The sequence below is a fragment of the Salvelinus alpinus genome, chromosome 6, assembly GCF_045679555.1.
Source record: "Salvelinus alpinus chromosome 6, SLU_Salpinus.1, whole genome shotgun sequence".
NCBI lineage: Eukaryota > Metazoa > Chordata > Actinopteri > Salmoniformes > Salmonidae > Salvelinus > Salvelinus alpinus.
Window position 1 is genome coordinate 62,943,627 of NC_092091.1, and position 25,991 is coordinate 62,969,617.

Here is a 25,991-nt window from a genome sequence, read left to right on the forward strand (position 1 = left end):
TGGTCAAAGAGGAGACAGTAGAAGACAGACCAGAGAGCATTGATCTGCTGAGTTGACTAAATGTAAGGGAGATCTACATATAAGATACAGCAACTTACTGTATGTTTACATACAAAAACACACATTATAATGTATGAACTTGACCAGGTAATTGACTCAAAACTCAATATCTAGAGTTACCTCTGCCATGTTTGTAAAGTCTATTTTGTAACTTCTTCCTGCAGGTGGTTGGCTGGAGGCTAACAGAGGAGACTGGATGGCCATTTTGGAACCTAGACCCAGATGGGTGCAGGCGACAACATCACCGAGCAAGCCAGGACCAGAGGCGACATAGTTGAGGTCGGTGGATGGGACAGCTCCCTTAACTCTGGGCTGGGGAACAACACTGTTAACCATGACCAGAAACAGACAGTAGAACATAACACAACAACCAAACTTAGTCTCCATGACAGCAGATTGGCTGAGACCAGGGTGTGGCGTAGATTTGGTCCGCGGGGACAGGGAGGTGTCTGTATGCTGCGGGAGAGAACAGACACAGACTCGGCTAGTGATGCTCCGTCCTGCTCCTATAGTTGTGATTCAGAGAGACTGATGGTGCCTCAGGTTAACCCCCTAACAGGTGCTGCCTTCAGCCTGCCTTCTATAGGATCTATCAACTGGAACATGGACCCTGTGACAACAGACACTCCCTGGCCTTCATCCTCCTCACACTCTCCTTATGTTAAATGAGAACTCAGACAATGCCAGTGCCTCAACACTAAATGGCTACACAAGCCCATTGACAAAGGACAGTAGTAATAATTCTATTAGTAGATCCGGTGGCAGAGAAAAGCGCTTCCCTTGTCCGTTCTGTGGGAAAGCCTTCAATTTCCCCGAACAGGTGGAAATCCACCAGAGGATGCACACGGGGGAGAAAGAAGTCGGCTTACACGTGTGCCGGGGGATTTTCTCCCACTCGTACAAGCTGAAGAGGCGCCAGAGGGTAAACACGGGAGAAATCTTACAGCTTCTCCAAGTGTGAGAAGAGGTTCTCCCACCAGCACCAGTTGAAGAGTGCATCTGAAGATGCACACGGGAGAGAGGTTGTTTGCCTATATGCACTGCCGGAAGAGGTTCTCAGAAAGGAGCTACCTCAGAATACTCCAGCAGAAAATGCACACAAGCCATGTACACTGAGTGTACAAAACATTAGGAACATCTTCCTATTATTGTGTTGCGCCCCCGGAAAAGCCTCAATTCTTTGGGGCATTGACTCTACAAGATGTCAAAACTATTGGAAGGGACTCTAATGCTTTTCACAATTGGGTCAAGTTGGCTGGATGTCTTTAGGGTGGTGGACCATTCTTGATACACACAGGAAACTGTTGAGTATGAAAAACCCAGCAGCGTTGCAGTTCTTGACACACTTAAATATGTGCGCCTGGCACCTACTACCATACCCCGTTCAAAGGCACTTCAATATTTTGTCTTGACCATTCACACATACACAATCCATGTCTACATTGTCTCAAGGCTTAAAAATATATATTTTTAATTGAATTTGTTTTTACTTCTCCTCCTCTTCATCTACACTGATTGAAATTGATTTAACAAGTGACATCAATAAGGGATCATAGCTTTCACCTGGTCAGTCTGTCATGGAATGAGCAAGTGTTCTTAATTTTTGTACATTTAGTGTGTAGTGATACGTAGTACTATTTAGTGTGTTTGTAGTTAATTCTGTTGGTTTAGGATGTAGTGGGAAACTGGATGAGGTGAACTGAGGAAAGAATGAGTATGATGAGGCAGAGTAGATGATATGGTGATAGTGTCTGTAAAAATGTTTCACTGATGAAGAGTGAATGTCCCTTTACATGACATGAAGTAGTGAAGATGTGTGTAATGTTGAACCTTTTCCAAAGTGTTCTAAAATGAATTTGATCAAGTTGAGGGTACTAGATTTACAAAAAAAATATTTACAGTGCATTCGCAAAGTATTCAGATCCCTTGACTTTTTCCAAATTGTGTTACGTTACAGCCTTATTCTAAAATGGATGAAATAATTTTTTCCCCTCAACAATCTACACACAATACCCCATAATGACAAGCAAAAACAGTAAATATCACATTTACATAAGTATTCAGACCCTTTACTCAGTGCTTTAAAGCAACTTTGTCAAAGCACCTTTGTCAGTGATTACAGCCTCAAGTCGTCTTAGGTATGCCGTTACAAGCTTGGCACACCTGTATTTGGAGAGTTTGTCCCATTCTTCTCTGCAGATCCTCTCAAGCTCTGTCAGGTTGGATGGGGAGCGTCACTGCACAGCTATTTTCAGGTCTCTCCAGAGATGTTCGATTGGGTTCAAGTCCGGGCTCTGGCTGGGCCACTCAAGGACATTCAGAGACTTGTCCGGAAGACACACCTGCGTTGTCTTGGCTGTGTGCTTAGGATTGTTGTCCTGTTGGAAGGTGAACTTTCACTCCAGACTGAGGTCCTGAGCGCTCTGTGGAGCAGGTTTTCATCAAGGATCTCCATGTTCTTTGCTCTGTTCATCTTTCTCTCGATCCTGACTAGTCTCCCAGTCCCTGCCGCTGAAAAACATCCCTATAGCATGATGCTGCCACCACCATGCTTCACCGTAGGGATGGTGCCAGGTTTCCTCCAGACATGAAGCTTGGCATTTAGGCCAAAGAGTTCAATATTGGTTTCATCAGACCGGCGAATCTTGTTTCTCATGGTCTGAGAGTCCTTTAGGTCACTTCTGGCAAACTCAGAGCGGGCTGTAATGTGCCGTCTGGCCACAATGAAGGCCTGATTGGTGGAGTGCTGCAGAGATGGTTGTCCTAGAAGGTTCTCCCATCTCCACAGAGGAACTCTTGAGCTCTGTCAGAGTGACCATCAGGTTCTTGGTCACCTCCCTGACCATGGCCCTTCTCCCCCGATTGCTCAGTTTTGCCGGGCTGCCAGCTCTAGGAAGAGTCTTAGTGGTTCCAAACTTCTTCCATTTAAGAATGATGGAGGCCACTGTGTTCTTGGGGATCTTCAATGCTGCAAAAAATGTTTTGGTACCCTTCCCCAGATCTGTGCCTCGATACAACCCTGTCTCGGAGCTCTATCGAGAATTCCTTCGACCTCAAGGTTTGTTTTTTGCTTATATAGACAGGTGTTTGCCTTTCCAAATCATGTACAATCAATTGAATTTACCACAGGTGGACTCCAGTCAAGTTGCAGAAATGTCTCAAGGATGATCAATGGAAACAGAATGCACCTGAGCTCAATTTCGAGTCTCATAGCAAAGGGTCTGAATACATATGTAAGTAAGGTAATTCAGTTTTTTTTTTGGCATGAATTTAAAAAAATCTGCTTTTGCTTGTCATTATGGGTATTGCATGTAGATTGATGAGGATTTAAAAAATATTTTTCATACATTTTAAAATAAGGCTGTAACGTAACAAAATGTGGAAAAAGTGAAGGGTCTGAATACTTTTCCGAATGCACTGTACATTTACAGAAAAAAGTGTTACCATAGTGAGAAGTTATTCTACATGACACATATTGTTTTGTGCAATAACAACAGCATCAATGTAACAGTTCAACTTTAGTCCGTCCCCTCGCCCCGACCCGGGCGCGAACCAGGGACCCTCTGCACACATCAACAACAGTCACCCACGAAGCATCGCTCCACAAAAGCCGCGGCCCTTGCAGAGCAAGGGTAACCACTACCTCAAGGGCTCAAAGCGAGTGACGTCACCAATTGAAACGCTATTAGCGCGCACCACCGCTAACTAGCTAGCCATTTCACATCGGTTACATGGACAGCAAAGAGTTTCTTATTTAAACCTTTATGCTTTTCTGTACAATATTTGTTTGCGGTCTGCAGTCCATGCAGAAAAAAGTAGTAGCGTGTGGCTAAACTTCTCAGCTGTTTCTGGTTCAACCAATCATTAGGTAGTTTTTGTTTGACCCACACGAACATGACCAAAGCATGACTGAAACAGGAATACATTTCCCCTGGATATTTACAAATAAATGTGACATTTGAGGCTCTCTGTCACTAAGTGATTGTACAATGTACACCTGGGTTGGGCTCAATTTGAATTGAAGACATTCATTTCAGGAAGTAAACTGAAATTCCAATTCAATGATTGAAAAAACGGCATCTATTTTCCATACACTGAAAAGGAGAATCTATTTGTCAAAAGAACATATATATATATATATTTTTTTTTTTTTAAATTCAAATCCCTTCCTGAATTGACGGACTTACATTCAAATTGAGCCCAACCCTGTTGTGTGTTCTTCACCACGCTGTCTGTGTGGGTGGAACTTGAAGCTTTTCACCTTCTCCACTGCGGTCCCATTTTGGGTGGCGGTGATGGAAGTAGGAAGGTTTGTGGGGAATTATTTTATTATAAATTCAGGGTTAGTTAAGATAATATAGTGGTATAGATAGGTCGTAACGGGCCTCACATTCCAGTACAGTAGGTGGTGGTGTATGCTCCTGGCAGTTGGTTGCGATTCGCCAATAAAACAAAGAAGAAAAAGAAAACAGAACTGAAAAGCCTTCATGTTGTTCTTATTTTTACGTTTATTAACAAACACCCTGGAACTCAAAATCAGCATCGCATACCCTAGGTAATCTTTAATTCGCGTTGGAAACAGGACTTGGTTGATAGATGTTATCTAGGTGACGCTAAATGTTAACTGCTAATGTTAGCCAACAATGGATAACTGTATGGTTTTTCACACTCAAATAGCCTCCATCATGGAGGTGCTAGCGAATGCAGCCGTGGCAGATATATGTAAACTCGTCGATGACGACTATGCAGTGTTTCGTTTGGAAATAACTCAAAGCCAGAAAGAAAACAGAGCATTGCGGAGGAAACTACTGGAACTAAAGGTGGCACGAGAGCGCGCAGAGAGGACAATGCGAGAGCGCGTCCTCGGCAGTCGACCTAGTAGTGTCAAAATCCTCGACCGGTACAGAGTAATGGCAAGAGGTAAATGTTGCAGGAGACTGCGAGGCCTGTCGCCCCGTTTCCCCTCTGCGCATGTGTGGCTTTAGATGCGTTTACCACAATGGGTATTGGTCAGTTTTTGGATTGTATGCAATAATTCCCCTGATTACTTAGCTATCTTGCACATGGACACAATATCATATTCTAACCAGATTCTTGATTTACTGAATTTCCTATTATTTACTCAGTGAAAACAATGTGTTGCATGGAACATAATACATCAATCAATAAATAGTATTTCAGGAAGTTATGAGAGATATTAACTTACATCCTTACAAATTCTAGACAGTGTCAAAACTGTCAATAGTGTATATTATAGCGTTCAGTATTGACAGTACCTAACCTAACCACCTCTTTTCCCCCAATCACTCTCTCAGCTGAAGGACATCTCACTGGAGGCTACAGGAGCTTTGTGAAGCCAGCGGGACACAATACATGGAGAGATGACCAACCAATCACTGTTGATGAGGGGAGTGGAACCTCAACCCAGCATGTTATCATGATAGAGGTTAGTGTAATAGTGTTGCATAAAAAATGTGTTACTTTGTAAATCAAATGTGGCCTCTTTATTTCAGAAAGGCTCCCCTCAGCTATTCACTTTCTTACATGTACATCCTTATTTATCTGCCATAGGGGAGCTTGTGAGACTTCCCATTGACATTGATATCCAATTCAACTCATGTACTTCTAATAACCTCCCCTCTTGTGTCAGTCTGCAGAGGCTGCAGGTCCTGTGGTCAAGCTGGAGAGGTCTGAAGGACAGGAGGACCCTCGGCACAGCAGAGACATCCAGGCTGGTGCAGCGTCTGGAGTGGCACCCCCTGTAGCCACAGAAGACCTATCCACTGCCGCTGCGCTCCAGTCCAGGAACCGACGCAGCATCACAGTGGTCAGTCAAATGCCGTTCTCAAGTCAGAGATAGACACCAAGACTGTAACACACAGGGTCTTACACACACTATCTGAATACAGATCAGATCCAGATAGAATAGGGCCACCGGTCTGTCCTCCTGATCCTGGCTTGGTGTACTTACTGTTATTTCGCCAGAGCCAGAGTATGGTTTATTCCCATGGAGATGGTGATGCGTTAGACACTGGCGGGGATGATCTGTTTTGTTCTTACGCTTCAGAGATGGTCCCTGGAAACATATCCTTGGGTTTAGAGAGACCGACTGATCTGTCTAGAGGGGACTGGAACTGGTAAATTTCTGTATGGACCTCGCTTTGTGCACAGGGGCATTGTCATGCTGAAACAGGAAAGGGTCTTTCCCAAACTGTTGCCACAAAGTTGGAAGCACAGAATCGTCTAGAATGTAATTGTGTGCTGTAGCATTAAGATGTCCCTTCACTGAAACTAAGGGGCCTAGCCCGAACCATGAAAAACAGCCCCAGACCATTATTCCTCCTCCACCAAACTTTACAGTTGGCACTATGCATTCGGGCAGGTAGCATTCTCCTGGCATCCGCCAAACCCAGATTCGTCCGTCGGACTGCCAGATGGTGAAGCGTGATTCGTCACTCTAGAGACGCGTTACCACTACTCCAGAGTCCAATGGCGGCCAGCTTTATACCACTCCAGCCGACGCTTGGGATTGCGCATGGTGATCTTAGGCTTGTTTGCGGCTGCTGGGCCATGGAAACCCATTTCCCGTCAAACAGTTCTTGTGTTGACGTTGCTTTTAGAGGCAGTTTGGAACTGGGTAGTGAGTGTTGCAACTCAATGAGCCGTTGTTTCTTCTAAATGTTTCAACTTCACAATAACAGCACTCACAGTTGACCGGGCAGCTCTTATGTAGGTGTCATAATCAGCCATAAAATAATGCAATACATGTCACAACAGGTTTAAATATGTGTTATGACCAAATTATTACAGGTTATGACTGTCATAACGTGTTGACGCTGGGTGTCAAGTAAAGTGTTCCTAAAAATCCTTCTATAACCTGTTTCCTCCCCTTCATCTACAATGATTGAAGTGGATTTAACAAGTGACATCAATCAGGGATCATAGCGTTCACCTGCATTCACTTGGTCAATTTATGTCATGGAAAGAGCAGGTGTTCATAATGTTTTGTATAAAGCCTGAAAGTCTGTTTCATGTTGTGTTTGTGCTGTGTATCTGATGTTCGCAAATTTTCCAAAGACACTTCATGAGAAAATGAATGCAGTTTATTAACTTCAGGCAGAATTTTTGTTGAGACATGACGAGTATGTGTGGTTTTCATATGGTGTATTTAAAACTTGTTTATGTTCAATAAACACAGTGGGAACTTTTCATTCGAAGACTGTGATTGAGATTCTCTTTAGCATACGTCACATCTGATCTCACCCTATTCTGCATACACACAACAGTGCTTTTTCACCAATATACACTTAGTGCACAAAACATTAGGAACACCTGCTATTTCCATGACATAGACTGACTAGGTGAAAGCTATGATCTCTTATTGATGTCACCTATTAAATCCACTTCAATCGGTGTAAATGAAGGGGAAGAGACAGGTTAAAGAAGGACTTTCAAGCATTGAGACATGGATTGTGTATATGTGAATGGGCAAGACAAAATATTTAAGTGCCTTTGAACGGGTATGGTAGTAGTTGCCAGGCGCACCCGATTTGAATGTGTCAAGAACTGCAAGGCTGTTGGGTTTTTCACGCTCAATAGTTTCCCGCGTGTATCTAGAATGGTCCCCCACCCAAAGGACATCCAGCCAACTTGACACAACTGTGGGAATCATTGGAGTCAACATGGGCCAGCATCCCTGTGGAACACTTCCGACACCTTGTAGAGTCCATGCCCCAATGAATTTTATTCTAAAGATGTTCCTAATGGTTTGTACACTCAGTGAACACTCAACAAACATACCTACTGGGCGTGTCAGAGTTTTTTGTCAGGTTTGTCTGATGATTACTTGACTTATCATAGCTGACTTGTTTTTACCCACAACATCATATTTATATCCACCATGATGTGTGTTTTATCTGTGTGTACGTACCTGAGGGAGTACGTAATCTGTATCACCTGTCTCTTCCAGGAGGAGGAGGATCCAGAGGTGCTGCTGATAAAGGTGGAGGGGTATGAGGAGGGTCTGGGGAACCCTGAGGGGACCATGGTCATGGAGGACAACCAGACTACACCTCCTGAATGCACAGAGCAAGCAGCTGAGCAGCACAGGACCACACACAGTCTCAGTGAGGTGTGTCCACTGTGAACTACTGTCTGGATGGTTTCAGTTCAGGGCCCGTATCCACAAAGCCTCTCAGTGCTGATCTAGGATCAGTTTAGCATTTTAGATCATAATGAATAACATTATATTTAAAGAGCAACACTCCTACTCTGAGACTCTTTGTGGATATGGGCCCAGGCCTTGACCATGCCTTTGAATTATAAAACTATTAAAGAGTGTCAAGTGATCAAATCAACTAACATGTTTGCATAATACTCATAGCAGTCCCTCATTGCCCAATCAGAAGATTCTTCATAGCAGGTTGCTCATATCAGATTTCTTGATCCAACATCCTCTCACTCTGTATCTCTTACAGTCAGTAGACATGGAGGATGGGAAGCCTGATCTGCTGCTGGTCAAAGAGGAGACAATAGAAGATGGACCAGAGAGCATTGATCTGCTGAGTGGAATAAAGATGGGGGAGCAAGGTAAAGGAGAAATACATATAGCCTACATACAGTAATAAATCTTCAATGTGAATAGTGATGCACATGGCTATAATTGATTTTCTTCATTCATAAAGTAAAATAAATACAACTTATGTTTACATAGAAAACCACACATTATAATGTATGAACTTGACCAGGTAGAGTTCTCTACCATGTTTGTAAAGTCTATTTTGTAACCTCTTCCTACAGGTGGTTGGCTGGAGGCTAACAGAGACTGGGTGGCCATCTTGGATTCCCAGACCCAGACGGGTGCAGCCAAGGGCCCAGGGAACAACATCACTGAGCAGGCGAGGACTAGAGGCAACATGGTGGAGGTCAGTGGTTGGGACAGCATCTTCAACTCTTGGCTGGGGAATAAAACTGTTAACCACAACCAGAAACAGACAATGGAACACAAAACAACATCCAAACTTAGTTTCTATGACAGCAGACTGGCTGAGACCAGGGCGAGGCATAGAATTGGTCTGCGGGGATGGGGAGGTGTCCGTATGCGGCGGAAGAGAACATACAGACTCCGCTAGCGATGCTCCGTCCTGCTCCTATAGTTGTGATTCAGAGAGACTGATGGTGCCTCAGGTTAACCCACTAACAGCTGCTGCCTTCAGCCTGCCTTCTATAGGATCTATCAACTGGAACATGGACCCTGCAACAACACAGACACTACCTGGCCTTCATCTTCCTCACAGTCTTCGTTTGTTATACCAGACCTCAGACAATGCTAGTGCCTCAACACTAAATGGCTACACAAGCCCATTGACAAATGACAGTAGTAGAGATGGAATCAGTAAAGTTGGCAGTGCCAAAGAGAAGCGCTTCTCGTGTTCGTTCTGTGGGAAAGCCTTCCGTTTCCCCAAACAGGTGGAGATCCACCAGTGGATGTACATGGAGGAGAAACCATTCGGCTGCCACCTGTGCCAGGCCAGTTTCTCATCCAGCCTGTAGAGGCACTAGAGGGTCCACATGGGAGAAATCCTACAGCTGCCACCAGTGTGAATCAAATCAACATTTTTTATAAAGCCCTTTTTACATCAGCAGATGTCATTAAGTGCTTATACAGAAACCCAGCCTAAAACCCCAAACAGCAAGCAATGCAGATGTCGAAGCACGGTGGCTCTGGAAAAACTCCCTGGAAAGGCAGGAACCTAGGAAGAAACCTAGAGAGGAACGGGGCCTGAAGAGTGGCCAGTCCTCTTCTGGCTGTGCCAGGTGGAGATTATAAGAGTACACGGCCATTAAGGCCAGATCGTTCTTTAAGATGTTCAAAAGTTCATAGATGACCAGCAGGGTCAAATAATAATCACAGTGGTTGTAGAGGGTGCAAAACAGGTCAGCGCCTCAGGATAAAATGTCAGTTGACTTTTCATAGCCAAGCATTCAGAGGTCGAGACTAGAGGTCGACCGATTATGATTTTTCAACGCCGATACCGATACGATTATTGGAGGACCAAATAAAAAGCCGATATCGGCCAATTTTTAAAATATTTTTATTTGTAATAATGACAATTACAACAATACTGAATGAACACTTTTCTTTTACCTTATTATAATACATCAATAAAATATATTTAGCCTCAAATAAATAATGAAACATGTTCAATTTGGTTTAAATAATGCAAAAACAAAGTGTTGGAGAAGAAAGTAAAAGTGCAATATGTGCCATGTAAAAAAGCTAACGTTTAAGTTCCTTGCTCAGAACATGAGAATATATGAAAGCTGGTGGTTCCTTTTAACATGAGTCTTCAATATTCCCAGGTAAGAAGTTTTAGGTTGTAGTTATTATAGGAATTATAGGACTATTTCTCTCTATACCATTTGTATTTCATATACCTTTGACTATTGGATGTGCTTATAGGCACTTTAGTATTGCCAGTGTAACAGTATAGCTTCCGTCTCTCTCCTCGCCCCTACCTGGGCTCGAACCAGGAACACATCGACAACAGCCATCCTCGAAGCATCGTTACCCATTGCTCCACAAAAGCCGCGGCCCTTGCAGAGCATGGGGAACAACTACTCCAAGTCTCAGAGCGAGTGACGTCACCGATTGAAAATCTATTAGCGCGCATCCCGCTAACTAGCTAGCCATTTCACATTGGTTACACCAGCCTAATCTCGGGAGTTGATAGGCTTGAAGTCATAAACAGCTCAATGCTTGAAGCATTGTGAAGAGCTGCTGGCAAACACACGAAAGTGCTGTTTGAATGAATGCTTACGAGCCTGCTGCTGCATACCATCGCTCAGTCAGACTGCTCTATCAAATCATAGACTTAATTATAACATAATAACACACAGAAATACGAGCCTTTGGTCCTTGATATGGTCGAATCCGGAAACTATCATTTCGAAAACAAAACGTTTATTCTTTCAGTGAAATACGGAACCGTTCCGTATTTTATCTAACGGGTGGCATCCCTAAGTCTAAATATTGCTGTTACATTGTACAACCTTCAATGTTATTCATGATTATGTACAATTCTGGCAAATTAATTACGGTCTTTGTTAGGAATAAATGGACTTCACACAGTTCGCAACGAGCCAGGCGGCCCAAACTGTTGCATATACCCTGACTGCTTGCACGGAAAGCAAGAGAAGTGACACAATTTCCCTAATTATAAGAAATTCATGTTAGCAGGCAATATTAACTAAATATGCAGGTTTAAAAATATATACTTGTGTATTGATTTTAAAGAAAGGCATTGATGATTATGGTTAGGTTTGGCGAAGTCATCGAATCATCACCCGTTTGGCGAAGTAGGCTGTGGTTTGATGAGAAATTAACAGGCACCGCATCATTTATATGCAACGCAGGACACGCTAGATAAACTAGTAATATCAACCATGTGTAGTTAACTAGTGATTATGTTAACCTTTTCTCAATATAGGGGGTGCTGTTTCAACATTAGCATTTATCGTCTCCAAATTAAACTGCCTCATACTCAATTCTTGCTCGTACAATATGCATATTATAGTTATTATTGGATAGAAAACACTCTCTAGTTTCTATAGCCGTTTGAATTATGTCTCTGAGTGAAACAGAACTCATTCTACAGCACTTTTCCTGATATGGAGTGAGATTTCAGACATTTTGGCCTCTGGTCCCAGGTCAGTTTTAAAGTCCCTGTAAATCCTATGAGGATACAAACACTGCCCATGCCTTCCTCTAGATGTCAGTAAGAGGTGACAATTTGAATGGAGTCGATTGCGCAATCAGGGCCAGTATAAAACAGAAAATACCGGATGTACCGTTCTTTTCCTGCTGCGCCTCACGCAAGATGGACGTCGGACTCTCTCTCTTTCCAAGCGTTGGTTTAGCCACTTATATATCGCCGGTCATGTTTTTACTCGTTATAGGTGTTAAAAACATCATAAGGTAGTTAATTTTAACCGTTTTATAGCAATTTATATCCGTTTAGTGCGATTTTGAGGCATTGCTTTGTGATGCACATTGAAGCACCGGGCACGTTTCGGGGTCCCGGTCGAACGTTAGTGGGCATTTCGACGGACAAGAGGACAGCTTTCGACCAAAAGAAGATTAGACCCAAGAAAGGATACATTGCCCAAGATACTGATGGAAGAACAGCTCACAGTAAGAACTATTTATGATGATAAATCGTTGTTCTGTCGAAAAATGTTATACGCATATTCCGCCATTTTTTTGGGTATAGCTTCGCTTGGCGAACCCTGTATTGCACAGTAAGGATATTTTTAGAAATGTAATTCAGCGATTGCATTAAGAACTAATTTGTCTTTCGATTACTGTCCACCCTATATTTTTTAGTCAAGTTTACGATTAGTTATTCATTACGCCAGATCACTGTCCAAAATGGAGCCCGACATTTTCAGGCTAGTTTTGCTAGTATTGTCATGTTATAACCACGTTTTTTTGTGGCTAAATATGCACATTTTCGAACAAACTCTATATGTATGTTGTAATATGATGTTACAGGGGTGTCATCGGAAGAATTCTGAGAAGGTTAGTGAAAAAATTAATACATTTTGGCGATGATTACGTTATCTCTCTCTTTGGCTTGTATCAATGCTCGGGTAACGTTTGCACATGTGGTATGCTAATATAACGATTTATTGTGTTTTCGCTGTAAAACACTTAGAACATCTGAAATATTGTCTGAATTCACAAGATCTGTGTCTTTCCAATGCTATGCTTTGTCTATTTTTAAGAAATGTTTTATGATGAGTAAATTGGTAATACACGTTGCTCTCTGTATTTATTCTAGTCGAGTTGTGATGGTGGGTGCAATTGTAAACTATGATTTCTACCTGAAATATGCACATTTTTCTAACAAAAACTATCCTATACAATAAATATGTTATCAGACTGTCATCTGATGAGGTTTTTTCTTGGTTAGTGGCTATCAATATCTTTATTTGGCCGAATTGGTGATAGCTACTGGTGGAGAGAAAAAATGGTGGACAAAGAAAATGGTGTCTTTTGCTAACGTGGTTAGCTAATAGATTTACATATTGTGTCTTCCCTGTAAAACATTTTAAAAATCAGAAATGATTGCTGGATTCACAAGAAGTGGATCTTTCATCTGGTATCTTGGACTTGTGATTGAATGATATTTAGATGCTACTATTTACTTGTGACGCTATGCTAGCTATGCTATTCAGCTTTTTTACTGGTGGGGGGTGGGGGGTGCTCCCGGATCCGGGTTTCTGACTCGTTAGAAGTTTTAAGATTGATTGTTTTTTATAAGATAAGTTTAATGCTAGCTAGCAACTTACCTTGGCTTCTTGCTGCCATCGCGTAACAGGTAAAAATCGGTCGTTCTGCCCCTGAACAAGGCAGTTAACCCACCGTTGCTAGGCCTTCATTGAAAATAAGAATGTGTTTTTAACTGACTTGCCTAGTTAAATAAAGGTGTAAAAAAAAAATGCGCGAGAGGGTCGAAAACAGAAGTTCCGGGACAAGTTAGCACGTCCGGTGAACAGGTCAGGGTTCCATAGCTACAGGCAAAAGAGCAGAAACTGGTGTTGTAGGACGACCGGGTGCTGGGGAAGGCGACTGCCAGGAGTCATCAGGCGAGGTGGTCCTGAGGCATGGGAGAATTAGAGGGAGCATACTTTAAGTTCACACAGGACGAAATAAGACAGAAGAATTTCACCAGACAGACTGACCCTAGCCCCCCGGCACAGACTATTGCAGCATAGATACTGGAGGCTGAGACGGGGGGGTGGGGATAAAACCCCACCCACTTTGCCAAAGGACAACCCCCACACCACTAGAGGGATATCAACAGACCACCAACTTACTACCCTGACACAAATGCTGAGTATAGCCCACAAAGATCTCTTCCACCGCAGAGGGGGGCGCAAAACCGGACAGAAAGATCACGTCAGTGACTCAACCCACTCAAGTGACGCACCCCTCCTAGGGATGGCATGGAAGAGCACTAGTAAGCCAGTGACTCAGCCCTTGTAATACGGTCAGAGGCAGAGAATCCCAGTGGAGAGAGGGGAGCCGGGCAGGCAGAGACAGCAAGGGCGGTTCGTCGCTCCAGAGCCTTGCCGTTCACCTTCGCTCCCCTGGGCCAGACTACACTCAATCATATGACCCACTGAAGAGATGAGTCTTCAGTAAAGACTTAAAGGTCGAGACAGAGTCTGCGTCTCTCTCAGGGATAAGCAGACCGTTCAATACAATTGTAGCTCTATAGAAAGCCCTGCCTCCAGCTGTTTGCTGAGAAATTATAGGGACAATAAGGAGGTCTGCGTCTTGTGACTGTAGCAAATGTGTAGGTATTTATGGCAGGACCAAATCAGCGAGAGTTGTAGGAGCAAGTCTATATAATGCTTTGTAGGTTTACAGTAAAAACTTGATATCAGCCCTAGCCTTAACAGGAAGCCAGTGTAGAGAGGCGAGCACTGGAGTAATATGATCAAATTGTTTGGTTATAGTCAAGATACTAGCAGCTGCATTTCACTGAAGTTTATTTAGTGCTTTATCCTGGTAGCCAGAGAGTAGAGCATTGCAGTAGTCTAATCTAGAAGTGACAAAACATGGATTAGCTATCTGCATAATATTTGGACATTTTGCAATGTCACGAAGATGGGAAAAAAGTTGCCCATGAAATATTCTTGATATGTTTGTCCAGAGTAACGCTGAGATCCTTCAGTTTTATTTGAGACGACTGTACAACCATCCAGATGAATTGTCAGATCAAACAGCAGATCTCTTTGTTTCTTAGGACCTAGAACATTGTCAGAGTTTCAAAGTAAAACATTTGCCGTCATCCACCTCCTTATGTCTCCAACACAGGTCCAGGGTAGGACATTTTGGGGCTACACCATGTTTATTAATTGAAATGTACAGCTGTGTGTTGTCCTCATAGTGGTGAAAGTTGACATTGTGTTTCCGAATGACATCACCAAGACGTAGAATATATAGTGAAAACAATAGTGGTCCTGAAACGAAACCTTGAGGAACACCGAAACTTACAATTGATTTGTCAGAGGACAAACCATCCACAGAGACAAATTGATATCTTTCTGACAGATAAGATCTAAACCAAGGAAGAACAATTTCCAATCTCTCCAAAAGAATGTGGTGATCGATGGTGTCAAAAGCGGCACTGAGGTCTAGGAGCATGAAGACAGATACAGAGCCTTGGTCTGACGCCATTAAAAGGTAATTTTCCACCTTCACAAGTGCAGTCTCAGTACTAATATGTGGTCTAAAATAAGACTGGAGCGTTTCGACTGGGGGGTCAAGGTTCGGCTTTTTCAGGACGGGCTTTATTACTGCCACTTTTAGTGAGTTTGGTGAACATCCGGAGGATAGGGAGACTTTTTTATTATGTTCAACATTGGGGGGCCAAGCACAGGAAGGAGCCTTTTCAGTAGTTTAGTTGGAATAGAGTCCAGTAGGCAGTTGGAAGGTTTACATTTTGCAGATGCTCTTATACAGAGCGACTTACAAGAGCAGTTAGGGTTAACCTCTATGGGATCGGTGTCCTTATACCGGGACGGTTGAGCTGAAGTGCGCTTATGGGATTAGTAAGGCGTTGTAAGTAACAGCAAACTTTCCAGGACATAGACATGTCTTATATGAGCAGAAAGCTTACGTTCTTGTTAATCTAACTGCACTGTCCAATTTACAGTAGCTATTACAGTGAAAAAATAGCATGCTATTGTTTGAAGAGACAGCGCAACAAAAAACTTTTATCACGGCAACTGGTTTGATACAGTCACCTCTGAAGGTAAATAACGTACTTACATTAAGTAACCTTGCTCTGATTTGTCATCCTGAGGGTCCCAGAGATTAAATATAGCATAGTTTTGTTTGATAAAATCAAGTTACATATTCAAATGAATGTAGGAACTGGGTTCTACAGTTTGAACCCCTGCTGTCTCTGGCTCCACACCCACCCCGCCCGGCCATCTAGATGTTTGAAAGTTAGTGCATAAGCTAATGATCCATCATGTATGACATTCCTGGGAGTGTGTAAACTTAAATTTTGTTTTACCATATAATTTTTGTATGTTCTCTATACTTATGTACTTGAAAATGTATCAGTTGACCAATTTTGCACATTTGGGCAGACTTTATACAAAATATTGTCCAGTGCTCCACTGGCTCAATCTGAAACTTTGCGCACACACTGCTGCCATCTATTGGTAAAAATCTAAATTGCGCCTAAATTGCACTATAATGTCCTTTCTCTTGCATTTCAAAGATGACAGAACCCCAAAAAATGTGAAACCGCTAAATTCCACAAACTTCAGTGTTTCCTTTCATATCAAGCATATGCATATCATTGTTTCAGGTCCTGAGCTACAGGCAGTTAGATTTGGATGTCATTTTAGGCGAAAATGTAAAAAAAAGGGTCCAATCCTTAAGAGGTTGTTAAGTGCCTTCCTCATCGACAGATTTTTCACCTAGTTATCTTGAGATTTGAACCGGCAACCTCTTGGTTACTTGCCCAACGCTCTTAACCGCTAGACTATCTGCCGTGAGGCCATTAATCTTTTCGTGAATGTGTCAGGAGATACAGGATAAAAAACTTGAGTGTCTCCGTTGGTCATAGGTCCTGGCAGTTCTGTGCAGATTCAGGACAACTGAGTTTCGGAGAAATATGCAGATTCAAAGAGGAGTGCTTAATTTGCTTTCTAATGATCATGATCTTTTTGTTGAAGTTCATGAATTCATCACTGCTGAAGTGAAGGCCATCCTCTCTCGGGGAATTATGTTTTTTAGTTAGCTTTGCGACAGTATCAAAAATAAATGTTGGATTGTTTTTATTCTTCTCAATTAGAAGGGGCTTTTTAGTGGCGCAGCGGTCTAAGGCACTGCATCTGTGCTAGAGTCATCATTACAGACCCTGGTTCGATTCCAAGCTGTTTCACAACCGGCCGTGATTGGGAGTCCCATAGGGCAGCACACAATTGTCCCAGCATCGTCCAGGTTAGGGTTTGGCCGGGGTAGGCCCTCATTGTAAATAAGAATTTGTTCTTAACTGACTTGCCTAGTTAAATTAAAAAAATAGTTGGAAAAGTAGGCTGATCGAGCAGCAGTGAGGGCTCTCCGATACTCCACTGTACTGTCTTTCCAAGCTAGTCTGAAGAGTTCCAGTTTAGTGGAGCGCCTTTTCTGTGTACCAGGGAGCTAATTTCTTGTGACAATTTTTAAAAATTTATAGCGGTGTGATTGCATCTAGGGTATTACATAAGTTTACATTTAGATCCCTGGTTAGGTGGTTAATTGATTTTTGTACTCCAACGTCCTTGGGTAGGTGGATGGAGTCTGGAAGGGCATCTAGGAATCTTTGGGTTGTCCAATAATTTATAGCATGGCTTTTGATAATCGTTGGTTGGGGTCGGAGCAGATTATTTGTTGCGATTGCAAATGGTGGTCCGATTAGTACAGATTATGAGGAAAAACATTTAGATCCACAATATTTATTCCTCGGGACAAAACTGAATCCGGAGACATATTGGACAAACCCAATTGAGTCGATGATGGCTCCGAAAGCCTTTTGGAGTGGGTCTGTGTGAATATTGAAGTCACCAAAAATGTGAATATTATCCGCTGTGACTACAATGTCCAATAGGAATTCAGTGAGGAACGCTGTATCTCCCACCAGCAGCAGATGAAGATGCACCTGAAGAGCCACATGGGAGAGAGGCCGTTCGCCTGTATACACTGCGGATACACCAGCAGAAAATGCACACAGCCCTTGAATAGAGTATGTGTGACATGTAATGTAGTACTAGTTAGCTTGTTTGTATTTAATTCTGTTGGTTTTGGATGTAGTAGGGAACTGGATAAGGTGAACTGAGGAAAGAATGAGTATGATGAGACAGAGTAGATGATATGTAATGATTGGCGTGATGGTGTCTGTAAAAATGCTATAGTGAACAAAAATATAAACGCAACATGTAAAATATTTCATGAGCTGAAATAAAAGATCCCCAAAATGTTCAATACACACAAAAATATTATTTCTCTCCAATTTTGTGCACAAATTTGTTTTACTAACAATCCCTGTTAGTGAGCATTTCTCATTTGCTAAGATAATTAATCCACCTGAGAGGTTTTGCATATCAAGAAGCTGATTAAACAACATGATCATTACATAGGTGCACCTTGTGCTTTGGACAATAAAAGGCCACTCTAAAATGTGCAGTTTTGTCATACAATACAATGCCACAGATGCTTGCAGTTGGCATGCTGACTGCAAGAATGTCCACCACAGCTGTTGCCAGATAATTTATTGTTAATTTCTCTACCATAAACCGCCTCCAACGTCGTTTTAGGGAGTTTGGCATTACGTCCAACCGGCCTCACAACCGCAGACCACGTGTATGGCGTCGTGTGGGCGAGCGATTTGCTGATGTCAACGTTGTGAACAGAGTTCCCCATGGTGTGGTTATGGTATGGGCAGGCATATGCTACGGAAAACAAACACAATTGCATTTTATTGATGGAAATTTGAATGCACAGAGATACCATGATGAGATCCTGAGTCCCATTGTCATGACATTCATCCACCACCATCACCTCATGTTTAAGCATGATAATGCACAGCCCGATATCACAAGGATCTGTACACAATTCCTGGAAGCTGACCATTTCCCAGTTCTTCCATGGCCTGCATACACACCAGAAATGTCACCCATTGAGCATGTTTGGGATGCTCTGGATTGACATGTGCGAAACAGCGTGTTCAAGTTCCTGCCAATATCCAGCAACTTTGCACAGCCATTGTAGAGGAGTACGACAACCTTCCACAGACCACAATCAAAAGCCTGATCAACTCTATGCAAAGGAAATGTGTCGCGCTGTATGAGGCAAATGGTGATCACACCAGATACTGACTGGTTTTCTGATCCATGCCCCTACTTTTTTTAAGGTACAGTATATGTGACCATCAGATGCATTTCTGTATTCCCAGGCATTTGAAATCCATAGAGTAGGGCCTAATTTATTTCTTTACATTGACTGATTTTCTTATATGAACTGTAACTCAGTAAATCTTTTGAATTGTTGCATGATGCATTTATATTTTTGTTCAGTATATGTTCCTTTAGGATGATACTGTTTTTTTTTAATAGTGAGTTGAGGATATTGCACTAATCAATGTTTACTTGACAAAGTATTGAAGGTCTTTGTAATGTCATGGTTCTCCTGTTCAGATCTGAAGGATCAGGTTAGTGGCTCCGCTCTACAGCGCTCTCTCTCTCCCGCAGAGGGGAAGAGGGGTGAAGTTGGCCGTTTTATGATGGTCATAAATTCCTTGCAGAAACTCTCTTCACTGGACATTCAGTATTGAGAGAGGATTTACTCTGTGAAACAAAGACATACTTCCCGCCGAAACTCCATCATCCAAAAGTGGGGAATGAAACAATATTTCCGTAAATCGAAGGGGTTGGAGTTGTCCGTGGGTACTCGAAGAACAATTATGTCAGATCAGTTGTGTTTAGGGATCTCATGAAAGACGGTAGAACAAAATAACTATCTCTGAATGTATATATTCCCCAGTTGTCAGGGTCACATCCAAATGTGGGGGAACTGATATGATTAAATATGAAACTATTTGTGAGAAGATGTAATGTGATGTTAGCCTTCTAAATGAGAGAATTGTTTTTAACATGAAGTCTTAACCAAGTCAGTGACCATGCCCCCGTGAGCACAGACTTTACGAAAAAAGGAGGGACTGCCCCTTTTTCCCTGAGTGCCTAAATACCACTCGTGACAAAATGTACATTAAGTCAAGAAAACGCGTTTAATGGCTACTGCTCTATAGACCAGAGAGCATGGAGCTGGTTAAGAAAACTACAAGACTACACATTCACAGTGTGCAGCTGTATATGTAAAATAGTCTAGTAAACTCGACCGAAGACGAGAGGAGAACACTTCACTATCAAACGACCGAATGGTACTCTGAAAGATCCATTCTGGAGAACATTTCCCTATCAAACGACCATTGGTACGTCTGATGTCTCCAGTATTACAGAGGACAAGCTACAGCTACGAAATATATTGAGTTCTGGGGAACACGACCAGAGACTTTCTGTCGACTGACTCTCCAGCAGACGGACCGGCGATTTGAATAGAGACGAGACATACAGGCGTAAATATATACAGTTGAAGTCGAAAGCTTACATACACCTTAGCCAAATACATTTAAACTCAGTTTTTCACAATTCCTGACATTTAATCCTAGTAAAAATGTCCTGTTTTAGGTCAGTTAGGATCACCACTTTATTTTAAGAATGTGAAATGTCAGAATAATAGTAGAGGCTTTTATTTCTTTCATCACATTCCCAGTGGGTCAGAAGTTTACATACACTCAATTAGTATTTGGTGGTATTGCCTTTAAATTGTTTAACTTGGGTCAAACGTTTCGGGTAGCCTTCCACAAGCTTCCCACAACAAGTTGGGTGAATTTTGGCCCATTCCTCCTGGCAGAACTGGTGGAACTGAGTCAGGTTTCTAGGCTTCCTTGCTCGCACACACTTTTTCAGTCCTGCCCACACATTTTCTATAGGATTGAGGTCAGGGCTTTGTGATGGCCACTCCAATATCTTGACTTTGTTGTCCTTAAGCCATTTTGCCACAACTTTGGAAGTATGCTTGGGGTCATTTCCATTTGGAAGACCCATTTGCGACTAAGCTTTAACTTCCTGACTGATGTCTTGAGATGTTGCTTCAATGTATCCACATAATTTTCCTACCTCATGATGCCATCTATTTTGTGATGACATTTCTCCAAAAATGATGCTGTTTGTCCTAATGTGCAGTTGCAAACCATAGTCTGGCTTTTTTATGGTGGTTTTGGAGCAGTGGCTTCTTCCTTGCTGAGTGGCCTTTCAGGTTATGTCGATATAGGACTCGTTTTACTGTGGATGTAGATACTTTTGTACCTGTTTCCTCCAGCAACTTCACAAGGTCCTTTGCTGTTGTTCTGGGATTGATTTGCACTTTTTGCACCAAAGTACGTTAATCTCTAGGAGACAGAACGCGTCTCCTTCCTGAGCGGTATGATGGTGTTGTTTATACTTGCGTACCATTGTTTGTACAGATGAACGTGGTACCTTCAGGCATTTGGAAATTGCTCCCAAGGATGAACTAGACTTGTTGAGGTCTACAATTTTTTTTCTGAGGTCTTGGTTGATTTATTTTGATTTTCCCATGATGTCAAGCAAAGAGCCACTGAGTTTGAAGGTAGGCCTTGAAATACATCCACAGGTACACCTCCAATTGATTCAAATGATGTCAATTAGCCTATCAGAAGCTTATAAAGCCATGACAACATTTTCTGGAATTTTCCAAGCTGTTTGAGGCACAGTCAACTTCTGACCCACTGGAATTGTGATACAGTGAATTATAAGTAAAATAATCTGTCTGTAAACAATTGTTGGGAAAATGACTTGTCATGCACAACGTAGATGTCCTAACCGACTTGCCAAAACTATAGTTTGTTAACAAGACATTTGTGGAGTGGTTGAAAAACGAGTTTTAACGACTTCAACCTAAGTGTATGTAAACTTCCGACTTCAACTGTAAATTGCAATTCCTTTCGAATGAGCAGCTATTCATGTGCAAGGTATTAGCATTTCAATTTGCATAGTTATCAGCTGTGTGTAGGATAGTAAAGTCCTCCCTCTCTTTCTCACATGCCCTCCCTTTAAATTTTGTGTAACAAGCCGTCATATCGATTTAGTCCACTAGGGACTTTCCATTGCATCATGTCCAAACCAATGTATAACCTATCCTGTGTGTGTGCTTATGTAATTCTGTGTTATTATTTAGTTAGTTAGTAAATAAATAATTAAGCCAATCTATATATCGCTGATTCATAATTTATGCTAGGGTTCGTGCAGATATCCAAGAGTTTGCGACATTCAGAATGAGACTGATAGAAGGTAAACAATTAATTAATGACTGATTGATGACTGAAATGTAAGAGATATTTATATTTTTCAGAGTTAATTCGGAAAATGGTAACTCGTTAAATAAACTTTTTCCGTGGTATCCCCAAGTTTGCTAATGAGTTAATTGTTACTGGATTAATTTAATCATCATAATTAAACATTGTTAATCGATTTGATAAAACAATCGTCATCACATTAATGATAGCCAAGACACGACAGTAATGTAATGTTTAACCTTTTCCAAAGTATTCAAAAATGTATTTTAACCAAGCGAGGGTACCAGATTTACAGAAAAATGTAGTGTTACCAAAGTGAGAAGTTATTCTTCTTGTCACGTATCATTTTGTGCAATAAAAGTACTGTACTTCACGGAATGTGAATATATGACCATTTTATTGAAATTCAATACAAAATTGACTCTGTGCTGACTGACTTGGTTATTTTTGTATCATTACAGGGACTGAGTTTCACTTGTCTAAGTCGAACCAAAACAATATACTTAATTGTTGAATCAACACATACAGTATGGAAATTTTTTAAATAAACTCCAATGGCTCCATATTAGGTACTTGAATCACAGTGTTGGAGATGCACTTGACTGGTTATCAATATTGATGTGTCTGTGTACAGCAAATTATTTCTTATATAAACCTATATGCTTTTCGGTTCAATTTGTGTTTACAGTCTGCCGTCCATGAGGAACTGCTGATATCCGGTGTTGCTGGCGGGAGAGACTGGACCTCTGAAGCGGCCGGTCACAAACCCTGGCCCCGGATCAGAACCCTGGATCAGGAGCCATCGCTCTTCTTTCCCGAGTCAGAACCAGGACCGAACCGCGAGGAACAGAGACCCCACCACCACACAGAACACAACCAGTGGACAGGTGGACTGAACAACCTCAGTCCTGGTGGTCATCAGAGAGACAGAGGCTCCAGTCTGCAGCCCAGACCCTTCTCTTCACAGCCTCAGTGCAGTGATGAAGCAGGGCCTGGGGCTGATAGAGAGAGATCCTCCTGTTCCTATGAAACAAACACCACCGTATCCATGATGAACAAAGCAGGTCACCCTGGGCTTCAGCCTTCACAGAGAGTGGTGGGAGACACCCCTGGTGGGAGTCTATCAGGAAGTCTGTCTTCTCCTTCAGGGTCTCATCTAATTCCTGATGATTGGGTTCATAGAAAGCCTGGGCCTGGGTCTAGCCTTCCTCAGCTACCTCATGGTTACCCCACCAATACAGACAGGGTCAGGATGGACATTCACCACAAGAGGTACCTACCCTATAACACAGCACACAATCCCAACAACACCCAAACAATGGCTAGAGGTCAAGCAGGGAGCTCAAAGACTAACCAGCTGACTGTGGTGGCTCCTGCTTCTAGCTACTCTGGTGTCATTGGGTCACAACGTGGGAAGCCGAACATTAGGACCGACGCTGACAAGCCGTATGCCTGCCCCACATGTGGGAAGTGCTTTGCTGAGGCGAACTATGTGAAGATCCACCAGAGGGTCCACACAGGGGAGAAACCCTTCAGCTGCACCCAGTGTCACATGCGCTTCGCAGAGGCTGGCACCCTGAAGAGGCACCAGAGGGTCCACACAGGGGAGAAACCCTACAGCTGCCCTCAGTGTGAGAAGAGGTTCTCACACCAGCATCATCTGAAGAGGCACCTGAAGGTCCACACATGACAAAGGCCATTCACCTTCTCTGATGGTTTCAGAGAGGAACTACCTCAGGATACACCAGCAGAAAAACCATTACACTTCATAATATAAGAGGTAACCATTCCATCCTCAGGGTACACATTGTCTCCCCATCATTGGTGTTTGTGCGGTGACATGCTGCCAACCTTCATTTTCTCTCATTAGCTTTAGTCCTGCCCTCTAACCTTTTTTTGCCTTAGATCTGTTCTTCCTCCAAGCTAGCCCTTATGTATTTCTCGCTCACATTCACATTTAGTAGTTCTGTCCTTTTGCCCACCTAACCATGCATGTACTCTTTGAGGTTGTCCCTTTCCTTGAGTTCCTTTTATTTGTGTGTACAGAACATGATTCCTTTCTCATCTTTATCTACCCTCTTATCTTCCTACTTCATGCTGCTCATTGGTTAGCTGTCACAGTGGAGGCCCCCACTCGGCCCACCCCCAAGCCCTGCAGCAAAAGCTCTGAATAGGCTCAGTCAGCTGGACAAGATCCATAGAGCCAATCCGGATGCTTCTTAATCTTCTCTCAAGACAAAGATTAATTTTCATTGCTGTCAACAGAAAAGATCCACAGATGCATTTGGAATAACGATAGGGACAGATTAATGATGAATATTCCTGAATAGAATATTGCATCCAGACAGTGTGTGATATATACAGTATAATGCATATATAAGTTAAAGGTTTATTACATAGTGTTGTGTAGGTTATATGACGTTCACACATGCCTATTTCATTACATCTATTGAACTACTTTATTTTTTCCCAAGACACTTTTAATGAGAATTAATGCAGTTCATCAAGTTCATGCTGATTTTTAGTTGAGACATGTGGTTTTCAATGGTGTATTTAAAACTTGTTTATGTTTAATAAACACAAAATGGGACTTTCATTCTGACTTTCATTGAGACTCTTTAGTATACATCACATCTGATCTCACCTTATTCTCCATACACCAGACAACTTTACAACCAATATACACTTACTAAATATACTTACACAAACACCTATTGTACAAATAGTTTAGTCAGGTGTGTCTGATGAATTTTGATTTGCCATAGATTACTTATTTTTTACCCACAACATATTTATGTCCACCATGATGGGTTTAACAACAATGAAGTCATTCTGTAACTACAGTATAGGACTCAAACGTAGTCAGCCTGGTCTCAGAGCAAAACATTGTTTTACTCAAATCCATGTCACTCCATTTAGCATGATATGTTTACTTTACGGTATGTTACATTACATTGGCCTACATAAATCTGGGACACTCAAATTAGTATATGTTACTTAAGGCAAAAACAAAAAGAGGGTGGATGGGTGGGCGCATAACGCAAACTTCTAGCAACCAAATGCGTGTTATCATGGACAAATGTAGCATTTTAGCAACTGCAACTACTTACTACTCTAGCTACTTTAACTACTCAGCATTTTAACAAACCCTTCCCCTTCCCCTAAACCTAACCTTAACCCTTATCTTACAAAGGTACAGAGATTGTTCTGTCCACTGGTGGATCTAAATATTTTTCCTCATAATCCTGGACCCCAACCAAGGATTATCAAATGTTGCGCTATAAATTCTCGGACAACCCAAAGATTCCTAGATGCCCTTCCAGACCCCCTCCACCTACCCAAGGACGTTAGAGTACAAAAATCAGTTAACCACCTAAACGAGGATCTAAATTTAACCTTGAATAATGCCCTAGATGCATTCGCACCTCTAAAAAACAAGAAATTAGCTCCCGGAAATGGCGTTCCACCAAACTGGAAGTCTTCTGACTAGCTTGGAAAGACAGTACCATGTAATATCGGAGAGCCCTCACTGCTGCACAATCAGCCTATTTTTCCAACCTAATTGAGGAGAATAAAGAGAATATATATCCATATTTTATTTTTGATACTGTCGCAAAGCTAACTAAAAAGCAGCATTCCCCAAGAAAGGATGTCCATCACTTCAGCAGTGATGAATTCATGAACTTCTTCGACGAAAAGATCATGATCATTTGGGGGGAAATTATGGAGTCCTCTTTGAATCTGTGTATTTCTCCAAAACTCAGTTGTCCTGAGTCTGGACAGAACTACCAGGACCTAGGATCAATGTAGACACTCAAGTTTTTAAAATCCTGTATCTTTCGACACATTCACGAAAATAGTCATGGCCTCTAAACCTTCTAGCTGCCCACTGGACCCTATTCCAACTAAACTACTGAGAGAGCTACTTTC

General features: G+C 42.2%; 1 protein-coding gene across 4 annotated transcripts; it reads left to right on the forward strand.

The window, feature by feature from the left end:
* The first annotated feature begins 4,248 nt into the window (after window positions 1-4,248).
* LOC139577700 (uncharacterized) lies at window positions 4,249-24,657 on the forward strand. 4 transcript variants are annotated; one of them, XR_011675363.1, is made up of 8 exons: window positions 4,444-4,980; window positions 5,376-5,506; window positions 5,711-5,887; window positions 8,030-8,191; window positions 8,538-8,649; window positions 8,860-8,984; window positions 22,750-23,841; window positions 24,174-24,657. XR_011675363.1 is itself a non-coding variant. In XM_071404876.1 (7 exons), exons 2-7 carry the CDS (start codon window positions 5,498-5,500, stop codon window positions 23,749-23,751), a joined length of 1,587 nt encoding a protein of 528 aa, XP_071260977.1. In that variant the 5' UTR covers window positions 4,249-4,369; window positions 5,376-5,497; the 3' UTR covers window positions 23,752-24,657. The 4 variants fall into 4 exon arrangements, 3 of the variants coding, with proteins under 3 accessions (XP_071260977.1, XP_071260976.1, XP_071260978.1); XM_071404876.1 differs by lacking the exon at window positions 4,444-4,980 and adding an exon at window positions 4,249-4,369 and having other exon boundaries at window positions 22,750-24,657; XM_071404875.1 differs by having other exon boundaries at window positions 22,750-24,657.
* The last annotated feature ends 1,334 nt before the right edge of the window (window positions 24,658-25,991 follow it).